We start from the raw sequence: 16,637 nt of genomic DNA on the forward strand, positions 1-16,637 counted from the left end.
GATCATTATTAACTTTTAACCAGGTGCTGTTCTTCGCCTGCTGATGAACTCTAAATCACTTTGACCGAAAATCCTTAAATAAGCTATTGCTATGTAGAAAAGTCACACAACTGGTTTTGACGACTACTTTTCTGCCAGGAGTCTTAGGGGAGGAGGGAAGGGATGGGGTTAGAAATCGCGCTCTATAGTTGTAAAAAGGCCCCTGGGGCAAGGGAGTGCTTTTTAAAGAAGGGGGTTTAATTACAGCTACTTTAAAGGATGTTTGGTACATTCCTGACAGTAAAGAAGACTGATCATATCCAGTAAAGGAAGTCCAATTTTACTAAAACAATTTATTCATTCCCTCTTAAGAAAATGTGCTATATAGTATATTATATCCGTTATCGTGTACTAAAATTACTATATCAGAATTATGAAATTTGGCGTTATATCGCATAGGCCCTACTATTCACCGATATCATGATTGATTTTATCTGATCTGATGGCCGCTTCCCTCTCCCTGAAAGCTTGGCCCTTGTACAAGTATCTTGGAGTATAATGGACTAGCGACAAGCATTGCTGGCTCCTACAATCTCTATGGAGCCTTGATTAGTCGTGACTGCGGCCGTAGCTGTCAAATGTGGATGCACATTAATTTGCTCCTAACTTAGAGTGTACATCGGTCCAATCGGCCCAAACTTCAACGTCGGTCTGATAAGAGCCCCGCCCTGAACCATCATTTGATAAATATTTCTGTAAAAAAGCTGATTAGGTGGGCCACTTTGGGTTAACCGGAAAATAACAATGTATACATTTTCATGTATTTCTCCTATAGGCAGAGTTGAACACATCCACTGAAATTTGGTCAGAAAAACCTTTAAAAGTGGTTGACAACCCATGACATTTGATGAATCTTCATAGTTTTTATTGAACTGGTGTTTGCCCTAGCGCGCCAACGAGCATCGGATTGTCTCGTCTCTAACGTTTGACTCGATTCTTGCGGGGTAAAACAGGCTCAACACACCACATGTCAACATCGGTGTATCTATTTCATCTGGGTTGCTTGCCTGCGGTGGTCCTGTGGTCAAATGCCTCGATAGCGCCCCCCCTTAACAAACTTTGTGAAAAAACAGCCGGGTGTCCTGGTTTAGGGGACATGGACTGCAAGGCACGGCCATATTAGCCAACGTTAGCGACATACAAAAAAGCCTCCTGGACCCATACCTAAACCCCCCACAGAAAGTCGCGTCATTTTTTTATTTTCAGATTTTCACTTCGGCGGCATTTTTGATTTCATTTTCACTTTCGTTCGGCCATTTTGATTTTCATTTTCACTTTCGGGGGCAAATTTTTGCCTGTGGTATGTTTGAACAAACACGCTCCTAGGGAATTATCGGATCTGTCCATGTGGTGGTACTGTTGGGTCTCTGTAAATGTTAAAAGCGAGTTTCCGGTCTAGACCTGGCTCTATTTAAAAAGTTGTCCTGAGAAACTTTCTGTTGATGAATGGCGCCTATACACAATAAAATTGAATTGAATTGAATTGAAAATATTGATTATTATCAGATATAGCTATTAGTATATATAATTTGCTGCTATTTAGCTGACTGTACTTTCGCCAAGGGGCGTGTCCTTGACATTCCCGGATGGTCTTGTATTTTGACGAACTCCTCGCCTCCGTGGTAATTTTTCGCCGCTTTGGTATTGAACGAACTCCTCATAGGGGATCACAGCGAATCTAGAATTGCGTGATTCAAAAGTTAATCAAATAGTTCACTGTGTGTGAGATTCCACTTTCACAGTGAAGGGTTCTCGTTAATGAAAGCGTAAGTCTTTTGCAGGCAGTGGGTCTGAAACGCGGTGACGATGTAGACCTCAGCTTCTGGCGACGAGGGCTATGAGGAGGTGGGCGGTGACGTTGCTGTAGGCCTGTCGCCGTGACTTGGGCGGCGGACGGCCATGCAGGCGACGGTAGCGGTTGATGGCGACGGCCCGGTCCGGCCCAATGCTGCCTTTGTGGCTTTAATTTAGGGACCAAGCACAGTGACAACTGTGGAAGGGTCCCTATTGTTGTTTGCTTCGTTTCTTATTATTCTTCTTCTTGCGACTTTCGGCCATTTCTGACCCCTGCTGAACGTAGCTACTTCGCGTAATTGTATTGCAAATTTGTCGGGGCCTGGCTAAAAATTTTTTCGTATTTCCTATGGCGTCACATTCAGGTCGGCCCAAACCAGGAAGGCCAGCTAGGCGGCGCTATTTGGTAGCAAATTTCGGGACGGCCCTAAGTAACTCCCGCCCATCGGTTGGCCCACATGTCAAAAAGACCCGTTCATATCCACGGCGTCTCGGCTTGAATGGAGCTGAATCTCTCGCCATATAGGTCCACGCCACTCCGCCTAGATTTTTCTCGCTTAGAAACGCGAAATTCCAGAAAATACATCGGTTCGTGTTCCATCTCATGCCTTTTGTGCGCGATCCACATCGAAATTTGCCATGTGCATCTTGAGAGTGTCTAACAAAAAAAAGTCAATAAGTTGATAATTCGAAAAAAATAAAAAAGAAAACTAGCCACCGTTAATTTTTCGTCAAAAAGAAGGGACCATTCTCCACGGAGTCGATCGACACCAAGCTTGGGTCAATAGGTTCTCATGTGGCTATTAGATTGTGCACAATCTGAACAACCCGAGGCCACCGCCATGAAGTGGCGCTCTTCAAAGTTAGACCTGTAATCTCCTGGCCATCGGTATGTGTGAATTAAATGAACTGGAGAGCTCCCCCATGGCTCCCCCCTTGAAGCTCCCTAAAAAGGAAAAAAAATCACGCACTAGGTGGCACTGTGGTTTGGCTGGGTAAACACCTGTGGAAACCGTAATACGTACCCCTCCCACTCGCTTCTCGCAGTCTCACTGGGACATTGTGGTAGGACTGGTGCTGTAGCTCACATCCGCAAAAGTCTTTTTGTCGGTGTCCTATAGCCCGGGGCCCCGTTACAGGAGTGTTTAACAGCAGCAGCGCCCCCCCAGCCGCCAGCGGTTGGTCACCGCCATGTTGTATGGTAAACTCGGTAGTCATGTGTACGGGGTGCCGCAGCGCCACAACAAAAAAGCCTCTTGGCACCCATTGGCCCCAAAACCCCACAGCAAGTCTTGGCTATTTTCATTTTTCAAATTTTCACACTCACGGCCGGCCATTTTTGTTGGTGCGCATTCTTACTTTCTTGGCCTGCCCTATTGGAAGGCAACTCCTCCTAGGGGGACATTGGTCGGCATCTGCTTCAAACCATTTTGCGGTCAGCTTACAGGTCAAAAAATCGGTGTAATGGACGCTGTGATTTTTGACCGTTAACGTCGCAAGGGCGTGTCCGTTGCGTTGCCGGTCAAAACATGGCCATTTTAATCAAAATGTTGCAAACTGATGCATTTTGGACATTCAGGCCTCACTTTTATAATAACCTCCTCCTACAGAATTTTATCACCACGACCAAAGTTGGTCAGACAGTCAACCAAGATGGTGCGATATGGACTACCGGTGGGCGCATTGTTTGTGACTGTACGCTTTAGGGCGTGTCCGTGGTGTGCGGTCAAGGCGCGCCATTTTGGACTTTCCGGTGCGTCCTTTTTTTTCCGTTGTTTGTGAACGAATTGACTCCAGGGGAATTTGGTCGGTTCTGGCTCAAAAACCTTGGCCTCACACAATATGAACGCACTGCACTTTAATGACTGTATGTCGGCAAAGGGCGTGTCCGTGGCGTGCCCGTCAAAGTGGTCCACTGGGTTATTGCATTTCCGGGCATTTCAGGGGCTGTTCTATTCTTAACTGACTCCTACAGGATTTGATCATGGCCCCCCATCTTCGCCTCCTATTGACTTCATATTCCATCACTGCTCCAATGGTGATGTAATTAATTTACTATCATAAACTTTCCGTGTGGATGGCAACTGAATTTCCACCTTCACTGAAGAGTCCTCCTTAAAAAGCTTTAGAGTGTTTGCATTGCTGCAAACCGTGACAAACTTAGATGGGTAGCTTCTGGCGATGAGGGCTTGGGAGTTGGGTGATGTGAAAATTTCATGTTGTGGTCCGCACGTGTTACGACGGCACGTGACGCGGCCGCAGCACGCCCCGAGTCGCGTGGAGTGCGAGGTCCCGCCCAATGCTGCTTGCAGCTTTAATTTTATATGTTATTCTATAATAAATGATCTATTATTCTAATAAAATGATCTGTTGTTCTACCTGTGTAGTATGAAGGACCTTTCATTTCGTATAATTTTAAATACGTTTCCTTCTTACTTGATGTATAAGCCTTAATATGACTATATATTGTGTTTTTTTTTTTCAACATACAACTGTGCACCAATTATGGACCAATACCACATTGAACTGAATATGGTACATGCATATATCCTGACCGCCTTTGTGCTGTGTATTATTGCCTTTTGGCCCATACAGGATTGGTTGCCACATTACAAAATGGCCACTGTTGCACACACTACATCTCCCAGAATGCTTCACCAAACAGACAGGTGTAGGTACTTAAGCCACCTAATGAAGGCCTTTTCAACCAACAAGGAACCAAGTCCGTTCTGGCTCAAGCACTAGATTGGAACTTTTTGCTCTTTGTGCTGTGGTGTGGTCTGTGGGAACTGCAGCATTCACAGAAGGGATAACACCTTACAAGTTGTACTGTGGAGGCAAACCACCTTTCCCTGACCCGGGGGTTCTAAGCCCATGTGTAATCCATTGGAGTAGTGAAATCTACAAACTTGGATTATTGTGTTTCTGCCGTGGCCAATTGCCAACAAAATGCCATTTAAGCAAGCTTAAAATATCTTTTTTGGGCATCAAATTCCTGTTCCCAAGACTAGTTTTACACTCATCCTAGAAGTTGATTAAAATGACCAAGTATCCTGGAAATGATCTACGTTGTTCTGGAATTGTTTGTATTTTAGCCCCTTGCTTAGATTGCCTACATAAACCTAGGGGACTTTTGTGTCATACAGGTAATACTGTACATATATATACAGTCAAGACTCAAATAAAAAAACGAACATACCATGTCACTTTGGGGCTGTGGCAAAATAAATGTTACAGTTACTGTAGTAAAGTTTAGTCAATTTGCCGGAGACCGCAGATCTGCTTGGGATGGCTGTGGCTCACTAATTGGAAGGTTGGCGGTTTGATCCCTGGCTCCTCACGCTGCATGTTGAAGTGTCTTTGAGCAAGATACTGAACCCCAAATTGCTCCCAATGTGCATCAGTGTAGGAGTGTGTATGAATGATTAGTTTCCTTTCTGAAGAGCAGTTGGCACCTTGCATGGCAGCCATTGCCATCAGTGTATAAATGTGTGTGGATGGGTTAGTGTGGCATTTAGTTTACAGTGCACTGAGTGGTCGAAAGACTACAAAAGCACTATATAAGTACAGTCCATTTACGATTTACCATTTGCTTGGCTGAGACCATAGCTTTGGTGAAAGCAGCCAAACGTATCACAAAAGCGAGCTAACAAGGTCCCTTAAAGGCTGACCACTTACCTCTAAAGAAACTGAGACACTTTATCATGAACCCTGCATGACTGAAAAATGAGAAATAAAAATAGAGTTAAGTGAGCAAGTGCTGTCCTGTATTGTCAGAAAAAAACTTGAAAAGAGTGGGAATCCTGTCAAGCCTCGGTGAGGAGTTCTAAAACGCTCAAGTTTATTGATTTGGAATGTGATGGTACATTCAACTCACAATTCACAATACTGGATTAGTTTGTATCCTATCCTCACAATATTATTAATTAGAGAGTAGTTGATTGTGATTTTCAGAGTAATGCAAATATCACAAATATACGAATTGAAAAGTCAAGGAAAATGTAAATCCAAACACGCACATGTATTGACATTGGAAAGTGGGACCATTCAACATCATTTTCTTCTTGTGCTTTTTTTTCTCTCCTCAGTGGTATGTCACCTGCCGTGCATAAATGGTGGCAAGTGCAGTGCCAGGGACAAATGTCAGTGCCCTCCCAGCTTTACTGGAAAGTTCTGCCAGATGCCCATTCAAAACGGACACCAGCAGCACCAGCCGACATCAGGAAGCTTTAGCCAAAGTCAGGTCTTCTCCACACACACACTGCCTCTGACCTACAGTAACGGCCAGAATCCTGGTGAGTGAAAAGCATAATTGTGATGCCAGCGGTACAAGTAAAGGGTAAACAAGTGGTTTCGTGACCTGAATGGAGATAAGATAATCTGCAAATTATTGACAATGAAAAAAATCATTAGTTTGCATCCTAACACATTAATTAAATTAAATTAAATCATAAAGCAGATGAATGTCTCCCAGTTAGTGTGCATGCGTTGAGAGTGCATGCTGCCTGTTACAGTTGCTCCCGCCAAAAATATCCCCCGGGGATCAATAAAGAATTTTTGATTCTGATTCTGATATTGCACATTGTTTCCAGGAATACCCACAGTTCCCTTTTTATAGTGATGCACTCTAAAACATTTTTGCTCATGTCGTCCTATGTGCCTCCAGTGTTCAGCCCCAGCTTCGTCAATATCCACATCAAACATCCTCCAGAAGCCTCTGTCCAGGTTCACCAGGTGTCTCAGCTGGACAATTACCACAACAACGGGCACCAGCTGAAAGGTTCCCAGCCAGGCTCCTCTTCATCCACCAGCTACAGCTACCACCACACAGAGAGCAGCCAGAAGATCCAGCACCACGGCTACAACATTTATCCCAGCCAGCAAGGCCACCAGGTCCCCCAGTACCAACCCGTCACCTCTAAGAACACATTGGGTCGCTGCTTCCAGGAGACCGCAGGGAGTCAGGTGCACTAATGTCTACTGTATATTAGCTCAGTAAAACTGATGGAACAAAGAGGATTTGTGTAGTTTGGGGTTCAGTATCTTGCTCAAGGATACTTCAACACGTGGCGGGAGGAGCTGGGGATCAAACCAACAGGGCAATCGGGCCACTTGTCCCAACGTTGCAAATTACTGTACAAACAGAGAAGAGTAGACAAAGCTGCCAGTCAAACAGCAGGCTGAAGTTAGTTTGACAATCACCAGCTGTACACACGTTTTACCCAACATGGTCTGCTCTGAGTTGAAGTTAGTTTAAAGCAGGATCAGCTGACTTCTGTGCACTACAGGTCTGTTTACATCAATGACTAATCGGAGAAAAAGTCCAAAACCTGTTTAGGTTACATTTAAAGCACAAACACTAAAATAGGCAGTAAAATTGACAAATGTATGGTGCCACATCCAAGTCAAAGCATCTACCCTGGATACAAATACGACAACCTCTGCTTATATATTGTCTCACTGCACGAATTCACCATGTTGAGTTTAAGTTCATAATCATGAGTCACTCTATCACAGGTCACATTATGCAGAGCAGTTGTTGCTATAAAGTTAAGCGACTCAGTAATGGAGGGCTGGATAGGAAAATAAATATTTGTTATCAGCATGTGTGACCATATGATTCATCGGATTGAAAGGGGGTGAGGTGTTTGTGTGTGACACCTGGGGATCAGACATACAGAGGAAGCAGACATTATTTTATTTTTGATTAGAATATAACTAATAAATAATCCTCTTCCATCCCTTGCTCTCTGTCCCACTGTGTGTCATTGTACATATCTATGTTTCAGTGTGGGAAGGCTCTGCCAGGTCTAACTAAGCAGGAGCAGTGCTGTGGGACCATTGGGACATCCTGGGGTTTCCACAAATGCCAGAAATGTCCAAAGAAACCATGTAAGTACAGCTTTTCTTTCTCTGGCATTTTGTGAGTGTGTACGTTGTCTTGTCAAGTAAGCAGTTCTTCCAACCTTAGCACACACAACATGCTGAATCAAATATTTATTATATCAATCTGAGATACATAAGATGAGATGAGATGAGATGGGATAATATGGGATGATCAAGATAGACTTGATTGATCCCATACTGGGGAAATGTTAAAGCAACTCTAAATACAACAATAACACAGTAGATAAAACTAGAAAATTCCTAAAGAAATTTTGAGTGTGCCTGACTCTGGCCCGTATATTAATAGGTCGTGCCTTGAACTTCTGGGGCCCGTATGATAAGTAATACAGATGGTCATACTCTTTAGCTCACGCTAGCTAAGCTACGGCTTAGCTCATGCAATACCTGGTTCTGTCATTGTATTCAAAATGATCTTTGCTAGACATAAAGACAAGAAACAACTTCTCTCAAGCCACACGTCAGCGGCCTGCAGTTGCTGTTACTCTGTGTCTTTTCCTCGCCCCAGAAAAGAGTTCGGATGACCAAAGGTTACATGAGGTTATGGGTGATTATATTAAGCAAATGGATGATTGATGATAATGATGGGAAAACAACCAGTTGGTTTTAAGACTTGGTGGCTTCGCTTTGTGGTGCCACTGGGGCCAAGGTGTTTCCAAGCCTCTTGGCACACGACCCAACCAATTCCGAGGAGACAGCGCCCTAAAAGAAAAATTAGTAATTCCGCCTTGCTTCCCCTCCCATACAATATCAATTATTGAAACTACAGCAACGGTCAGAACTAGGTGTTCCGGCCTTGGAGATAACCCGTTTCTTCCTCCCACGCTCAGGTGTTTGTAGCTATTGTAGCTCGCAAGCAGAGATGAGAATATGTGTCTGTGTTTTTTATCTTTGTGTGTAATAGCTTTAAAAAATGCAGGCTCTGACATCTATGTCGAATTAAAATATACTGACTTAAATGACTAATCCCTAACAATAACGTCACATTAACTTTTATTTACTTTTTATTTAATTTGGGGGGTAAATACCTGATTAAACAATTGTCAGAGTTGATATGACTGTATTCTATTAATGCTTTTTCTCCAGTTAGCATTAGCTTCAGAGACATTTGTTAGCAAGACTCACAACAACGTACACCGATAGCATGGTATACTGTGGTATACAGTTGGACGGTTATCGTAATGGTTATCAAGATATTTAATTCTGTGTAGTGTTATTTAAAAAATGTAGGACATTGTGAAATTCTAATAAAGCGTTTTAACAACAAAACCTTTGTAACTGAACTGAACTATCGGTGCTTTGAGCTAGATGCTAATGTCTTGCTAACAAGCTCACAACAACAGTGCTAACATGCTGATGTTTACCAGGTTTAATGTTAATCTTTAGCTTGTTAGCATTTGCTAATTAGCGCTACACACAAAGTGCAGCTGACGTTGACGCAAATGTTATTAGTTTTTGTAGGTATTTAAAAATTATAATATCCCTATATATAAATATTGGGCATTAATTAAAGAAATGAACGTGATGATGATGTTAGAAACAAGTCATGTTTGCCAAAATGATTTCAATCATGGGGGCGAACTTGTAACTTTTAGCTGTTTTGTTAAACATTTCACCACTTTTCCTTTTTCTTTCCTACACAACATTTGCCGGGATGGTTTCTGTGGTTTTTTGGGTGTCCCCAAGCCAGTCCTCCGGGCTTTAACTCTGCTGACAGGCCCTTGATAGACTAACAGTTTGCCTTACCCCTCTGTCATACCTCCAGGGAGGAAAGTGACGCAGGATCAATGTGATTATGTTGATTCAGTGTTTGCAGCCCCTAAGCAGGTTAACCTCTCTGCTCTTACAGGCCCGTGGGACTTGCCACTAACTCCCAAATGAAGACTCGTCCAAGAGGGTTGTCAACATGTCCCAGCTCCATTTACCAACGACTAAATAATACAGGTTTCCACTTTCAGACACACAGGATGTGTTGTCAAACTTTTAACAGACAAGTTTGCAGTATGATCTGGAAATAGTGAATAACAATCTTAAATATTATATCATTTTCATTATTTAAGTATGACTGAATAATGCTTAAATATGTTTTATTTTTGCATCTTAACATGGCTATTTAAAATGTGCAGGAAGTGCTGGCACAGACAGAAGATGATAGAACTAATAATTTAGTTTTGAGACTGTCAAAATAAATCATATCTCAATTTGTGCAGTATTGTTGGAGGAAACAACCACTTCCAGTTAAAAGGAAAAAGCATGATGTGAGCTGGATGATGTCTGTTTGTTTTGACACAAATGGAAAGTTCAAATAAAAGAACTAGCATTTATAACACCAACTTAAAATTGGCCCTTTCAGACAGTGTGTTTGCATGGTAAAGTTTGTCACGCTCATTTGCTGGTGAATCACTACCTACACGGCATGCTCATCTGACAGTGACATAATTCTCCAGTATACGTATAGAGCTCCACATTCATTCGGTCATATGGGCACATAAACTATCTCTGGAGGCACTGAAACGTATCTGTTTTCATATTTCTCCAGATGAAATTGATTGTGTAAGAAAATGTCCGCCTGCATTTATTAACACTTGCAGTTTGGGGAGCAAAAGCAGCTGCACGACTAGCAAATAAAACTTGACAATGTCTTTTAACCATAGTTAACAGAGTAACAGTAATGCATTGGTGTGAAAACAGAACATATTTATTTTACCAATAGTTTCTGAATTGTGACGTTAATACAAATACTCCACTCTATCCTCTGACACTGGGTAACTGGCTACACTCTCTCTACTGAGGTCCCTTTTTATGTTTAACACAGGAAGACAGTTCTAGCAGTGTCTGGTTCTTTAAAAAATGTATAAATTCAATATATATATGCCTTAAAACACAGATATAATATCACTCTTATTTGCTGACTATGGCTTTTGTATGAAGAAAGAGACAATGTGTGAGTATAAATGAAAGCCAGTGGTGGGATGATAGTGTTTCTAAAGGCATTTCACTGTATAGGTTGTTGGCACATCACTGAAAAAGATCTCTCTCAGAGCCTCTAACAGGCAGCAGTACTGTATATAATTAACCTAATTATGCATGGTAGTCTAAAGTGAAATGGACTGTAAATCCAGACATTAATGTCTAGACTGAGATGAGTAATCAATTCAATTTACAGTATGTTGTGAGGACATCAGAGCACAACTGAGAGTCCTCATTAATGTAAGCGTGCGTTTTTATTGTATGCGTCCCCCTTTTTTCCCTCGTCATCGTTCTTCACCGATGGTGCAGATCCGAGTCCCAGCCCCTCCTCCGTCTCTTCCTCTTCTCCTGCTGGGTGGACCACCGCTCCCCAGAGGGGGCACTCATACTGATGCGCTCACTGCCAAAGTGTCAGCCGTACGGCAGACCACCAGACAGGACAAACAAGATTTTCCCTAAGCCCTCGCCCCCTCCTCCCATATGTGCACTGTCTGGCCCCGTCTGCCCAGGAAAATCTTAACTGATCTTATCAGGTGAACCTTCTGGAGGCACAGAAACCTATTAGGAGTTTGAATGTTTCCTATCCAAATTCAGAAATCAGATACGGGAGTGGATTTATGAGGTGAGTTGGAAACTTTACAGTACTAACCTTCAACTAAAGTGGAAGGGAAGGTTTAAATCATAAAGGGAATGACTAACTTGAGTAAAGAATCATCAGCGGGGACAGTATGTGAGGTACTGGAGAGACTTTTGGATAATGCAGTGGGTACTAAGCTAAGCTGGAGACAAGATTGGATGTTATGCATTTCAGAGCAACAGGACATTCTCAAATACGTGTTATCTTAGAAGTCCTCCTTACTTTCATAAACACTCGGGCAGGGATAGCTTTATATCCAGTCACTAGCATCATTTGATTTTACACATTCAACAGTCCTCTTAACAAGACAAGGTGAGTAGTGAATCCCCCAACCAACAAACCACATAAACTTGACACAACCTCTGAAGCAGTACGAACATATTTCCTCTTTTATTTACATTCCTTTTCAAATGTTAACATTTTTCGCTATAACTTTTGATCAGGTTGGCATTTGTTCTCATTAAAATAAATTGGCACAAGTAAAACATATGTAGACAAAAGTTTATTTACACCATACAACATTTTGTTTTTAAATATTTTATACAGAGCTGCAGATGAGAGAGCTTGCTGGGATCCTTCAAGCAGATTCTGCAGTATTAAAGTTGTGAAATATATTATTTATATAAAAGTGAGTATTATCTTTATTGCATTTAAAGCAATGAAGAATGTAGCTTGACAAACATTCATTTTAATATGACAGAAAAAATCCTCTTTGCCTCCCATGTTTTATATTATAAAGTAAAAAGTGTAGTAATGGCCAAACAGACTGTTATAAACTTTTTAAAAACCTGCATAAATATATACATTGTGCTCCCGGGTCCAGTTTTATGAAATCAAAACTAGACCCAATGAAGCTGGGACGACATGGCATGTCATTTGCTTTGTGAGGTTTCATCTAGAGAGATTACCTTTTTTAGCCAATTCCTCAACAGATAATTTGAAACACATGATGGTAAATATTGTACACCAGGCTGCCCCACACTAAGTACACTAGTGAGAATACAAAAAGTAACACTGATGTTTTTTTCCCTTTTTTCTTTTTTCTCTCTCCCCAGTCCTTTATATTGTATTGGCACATAATGTCCCTGCCACACTTGTATTATCCAGATATGTATGCCAAGGCTGTTAGAAAAGTCTGTTGCTTTATTCAGTGCAAAATACATCCTTTTCTCCTCCTTTTTCTAGTTTGCATTTTCTCCTTCTTCACCGTCTAGACCTCCGTTTGGAAGTCTCCCTCCTGGACGTCTAAGGGCAAGTTGACACACTTTTCCCACTCTGCAGGCGTCATCTCCAGTGAGTCCTTGGTGTCAGATTCTAGTACATTCATAGTGGCGTAATTCTGGTACTCACAGGCTGGATTGTAGCTCTCCCATGGGTTCTTGTTTGGCATTGCCTTGTCCTGTGAACATGGCAAGTGGGGTGTGATATTAGTGGTATGACATCTTCTGCAGCTAAAAGTGTTATTTTTACAAAGAAATAAAAAGGACTTTTCCAGTGAAGTCAGATCATTTAAAAGGGCATTATATGAATTCCTACCCATTGCTAATTGAAAATAATGGATTAATGCTGTGGAAAGCATCAAATAACAAAAGATAATGGTAGTGTAATAAATGTGACCATGCTTACGCTATTACCATGGAGTCATAACAGAATTGTGTTTTCCCCAAGCTCAGAAACTGGTGCACTTTATGGGCTTCATGTGTGAGCCATTCATCTGAATGTGCTCTCATTGACAGTCCCAAAGACACTATTGCAAATAAGAGAGAGAGGCTGCTCGCAGTCAGGGAATATAAAATGGATACTAATGTCTGCAGCCAGCTCTGCAGTAGATTCATTTGGGAAAAAAAAGAAAAAAGGGGGAGTGAGAATGTACTGTAGTTATCGTTTTCTATAGAAAAGAACTTGCACTGGTAACTAAGCAACGGGCCTCAAATTGCATTGTGCTGTAGGGGTGATTGAAATGTGAGTGAAAAAGGATTACATGCAGCCAAAAAGCCTGCTGCGTAGCTGACATTGTCTAATAGTCTGGCTGTGTTTGGTCACCAGCCCAATTTCTGTTTGTTGCATTCAATACGGAAAACATTGATGCTTGAGATGGATAAAACTTGACACCCCCATTGTCTACAGCTCCAGCCAGGTGTGGAGACAGACTGGGGGACTTTTGATTTGCAGCAAGGTCAGGAATTCTCGCCTGACTTCTAGATCCAAAGTGACAAAGAAGAAAAGTTTCCCCCCACACAGGTGCAGTAAGAGAACAGCGAACTTAAGGGAATATTTGTATAGATGTTGATAGATTAAAGGATCTGCCATGCATTAATGGAAAAATGATGGGGTTGCTAAGTAGATAAATGTGCATGTAAATAAAAGTGCATTCATGGCCTTGCATTGGAATGGATGCACTCTATTGCAACAAGATTACCAAAGGTCTTTCTTCCCTGAGACTGGCCTTGTGGAGAAAATGCTTCCGTGCTTTTAAGGGGCAGCCCCCTCACTTGCCCCCCGCCAGCTGCTGGCAGGCCCACTATGTATAGGAAGCTTCACAGCTACATAACCGCTCATTTGCACAATCACACATTATGTGTCCTGCACCGGATATCTGAATAGGGTATTTGGATGTTGCTCTCTTTAATTGGCTGACCGCCACCCCCCTGGTTTCCTGTTACTCACCATGCTGCCCATATTTGGTATGTCTCGAAATCGGTCCAGGGTTTGAAATTTCTGATTCAGTTCCTGGAACAGCTCCATGTGTCTTTTCCTGGTGTGCATGACTTTCTGCAATGGCAAGGGTTTTTTCTTTGGTATTGACAGCCAATAATGGAAATGCATCTTCTTCTCCACCCCCTTCAACTCTGATCAATTTGTTAGTGTCATGGTAGTTTACTTATAGGCCAGGTTTGAAACAAATCTACTTGTCTCTGCATATATACAAGTGACTGCCAAAATAAAGGAAACACCAAGATAATTAAAGTTAGTGGGATACAACACTGAAAGCGTGAACTATTTTAATTTGCAATGGTTGGAGTATCTGGATTAAACATAATTCTTTGGTGACAAATTGCCTCATTTAGAGTTTTGTTGGCGTAAGGGAAATCCTTATAATCAAACCTTGGCACAAATCTTCCATTTTAAGGGTTGGTGTGCATCTAAGCTAAAAAAAAAATGCACCCCACGCCAGAATAGCTGCCACAAGCCTTATGTTTCCTTTACTTTGAAAGTGTGTACGATATATATGCAGTAAAGCCTGATTTAACAATGCAAAGGAAATGCTAAAACCTGCCAAAGGGGGTTTGAATATGTGTTTGCAAGCCAATATAATCATTGTTGAAACCAGTGGTAAAATCAGATGTGAAATGTGCAAATGACTTTAAAAGCATACATTTTGAAAATCAACGTATAGCTAATGGATGTAGGAGATGGAGGAGGACCAAATGTAGATGAGAACTGTTGCCCTGTTTGTCAGTTGACAGCCTTGCTTTTACCTTAACTACACAGCATGTCAATAAATCTCGTTGAGTCAAGGCTGTGTAACTCCAATAAGCTTAAGAGGCCCAACAAGTACTAGTAAATCAAATGACAAACACAACTGCAAAAAAATTGCTTTTCTCTGCATAAAAAAGCTTGATGCATTAACTATGGAAAGAAACATTTTTTTTACATACCTCAAAGTCCAGATCAGAATAGCGTGATTTTCGTCTCTGTGAAAATAAAACATGAAGCCATTAAGTTATTAGGTCATCAGTTTAAAAAGACATGTACATTAATATAACATATGAAAAGATACGAAAGTGCACGGTAAAAGTGTTTATTGCAGCTCTTTATCCTCTACGCTTCATCCACATGAGCATATGTACCTCTAAGGAGCTCATAGATATTGTAGACCCTGTCTCACTCCTAGAAAGCCCCGCAGATTCCTCCATCTCAGCGAGGAAGTTCTTAACGGCCGTGCGAGGTTCAAAGGGCAGGTTTTGCATGTGCTCTGGAGCGCTAGGATACTGCTGCTCCAGGTTCACATTCATGTGGTCCATGCCTGATGGGCTGATATTGAAGTCAGGACTCATCTTGTAATGCATCAGCCTTTCGTGTGGCAGCGTATCCATAGTGATGTTCATCTTGCCGTCCTCTTTCAGGAGGGTGGACGTGTTACATGACCCTGACACCACTGATGCGGAGGCGCGAGGCATGACTATGTAGTCTGTCTCCATCATCTGGCCCTGCGCTGAGTGGCCCTCCATGTCATGGCCAACCATGTCATGGTCGCTCTGGCGCATGGCGTCATCTGTGCACAGGTAAACAGTGCGGCGCATGTCAGCGTTGCTGTCAGCCATGCACTGCTCCTTTAGGTCACCCACTCCCATTGGCATGTGCAGAGCTGAAGGCTGCTGGATAATCACTTTGGAGATGATGTTGCCAGGCAACGTGGAGTAGTTGAGGCCCTCAGGGGCCTTCTCATCCTCCTCATCATTGAGGGAAATGCGGGAGAGGGTGCCTGTTATGGTGGCGGCGCGACAAGAGCCCATGTCTTTGTGAAGTGCTGCAGGGCAGAGTGATACAAGGATTAGATGGAATGTCTCAGTAATGAAAGTATTGTCACTGTTTGTCTGAGATTATCCAGCATATGACCAAAGGAACGAGAGAATTCAATATGAACCAATTCCCAAAGGATTTTGTGCTGCAGAAGGAAAACTATAATGACAGGACAAATAACTGAATATGCAGTAAGTGTGACATTACACCTAAATGCAAGGCACGCAACAGCAGACACGTGTCTCTAGAGGATGTAATAGTAAATAAGGTATGGTATTATGGTTTCATCTCCCTGAAATTCACCCTGCCATGAAGGGTACAGCTAATCCTAATTTAGTGACTGCTGATGACCTTGTAATGCACCAAATATTCTTAAGTAACACTAGCTATGTTTTCAGAAATACCTTCTGCTTATAAGAACACGCTGTCATCCCCAACTGAGCATTTTAATCTTTTCCTCAAGATTTATGCTGTCTGCTCACAAAAGGCCTGCGAGGAGATCACAAGGACAACAAATAAGATCTAATACCCGCATTTCTGTTTGAGTCTAATTTAGTGCTCAGTGTGGACAAGAGGGATGTCTGGTATTCATATTGAAGAATTCCTCTGATCAAAGTTTACACGTATACTGTAGGGTGACACTGCGGAATATTACTTCAGCCGACAATAATCCCTGTTTGTAAACAGCCAACTTAAACTCTGTGAGCCCAGAGAGTAATCTGTAAAGTGAATTCCTCTCTGACGGCAGCTCTTCTTCGGTCTGAATCTG

The 16,637-nt window shown here is 42.2% G+C and overlaps 2 protein-coding genes across 4 annotated transcripts in view; one reads left to right on the forward strand and one right to left on the reverse strand.

Annotated features, from left to right (window-relative positions):
* Nucleotides 1-5,925: 5,925 nt before the first annotated feature.
* Nucleotides 5,926-7,775, forward strand: LOC118329485 (latent-transforming growth factor beta-binding protein 1-like). The gene is made up of 3 exons (XM_035663697.1): nucleotides 5,926-6,128; nucleotides 6,500-6,798; nucleotides 7,623-7,775. The coding sequence occupies exons 1-3, from the start codon at nucleotides 6,014-6,016 to the stop codon at nucleotides 7,758-7,760; spliced, it is 552 nt and encodes a 183-aa protein (XP_035519590.1). The 5' UTR covers nucleotides 5,926-6,013; the 3' UTR covers nucleotides 7,761-7,775.
* Nucleotides 7,776-11,705: 3,930 nt separating this feature from the next.
* The window catches only part of adgrb3 (adhesion G protein-coupled receptor B3), a 111,457-nt gene continuing 106,525 nt past the window's right edge, over nucleotides 11,706-16,637 (reverse strand). For 2 of the 3 annotated variants that reach the window (XM_035663834.1, XM_035663832.1), the window contains 4 exons: nucleotides 15,196-15,875; nucleotides 15,004-15,039; nucleotides 14,012-14,116; nucleotides 11,706-12,743 (listed from right to left, as the gene is read on the reverse strand). In XM_035663834.1, coding sequence (XP_035519727.1) covers nucleotides 12,555-12,743; nucleotides 14,012-14,116; nucleotides 15,004-15,039; nucleotides 15,196-15,875 — 1,010 coding nt within the window. In that variant the 3' untranslated portion in view covers nucleotides 11,706-12,554. The remainder of the gene's footprint in view (nucleotides 12,744-14,011; nucleotides 14,117-15,003; nucleotides 15,040-15,195; nucleotides 15,876-16,637) is intronic. The other variant, XM_035663833.1, reaches the window with a different exon arrangement.

The sequence above is a fragment of the Morone saxatilis genome, unplaced genomic scaffold (genome assembly GCF_004916995.1).
Source record: "Morone saxatilis isolate NCDOM2014 unplaced genomic scaffold, NCSU_SB_2.0 Contig19, whole genome shotgun sequence".
NCBI classification, from domain to species: domain Eukaryota; kingdom Metazoa; phylum Chordata; class Actinopteri; family Moronidae; genus Morone; species Morone saxatilis.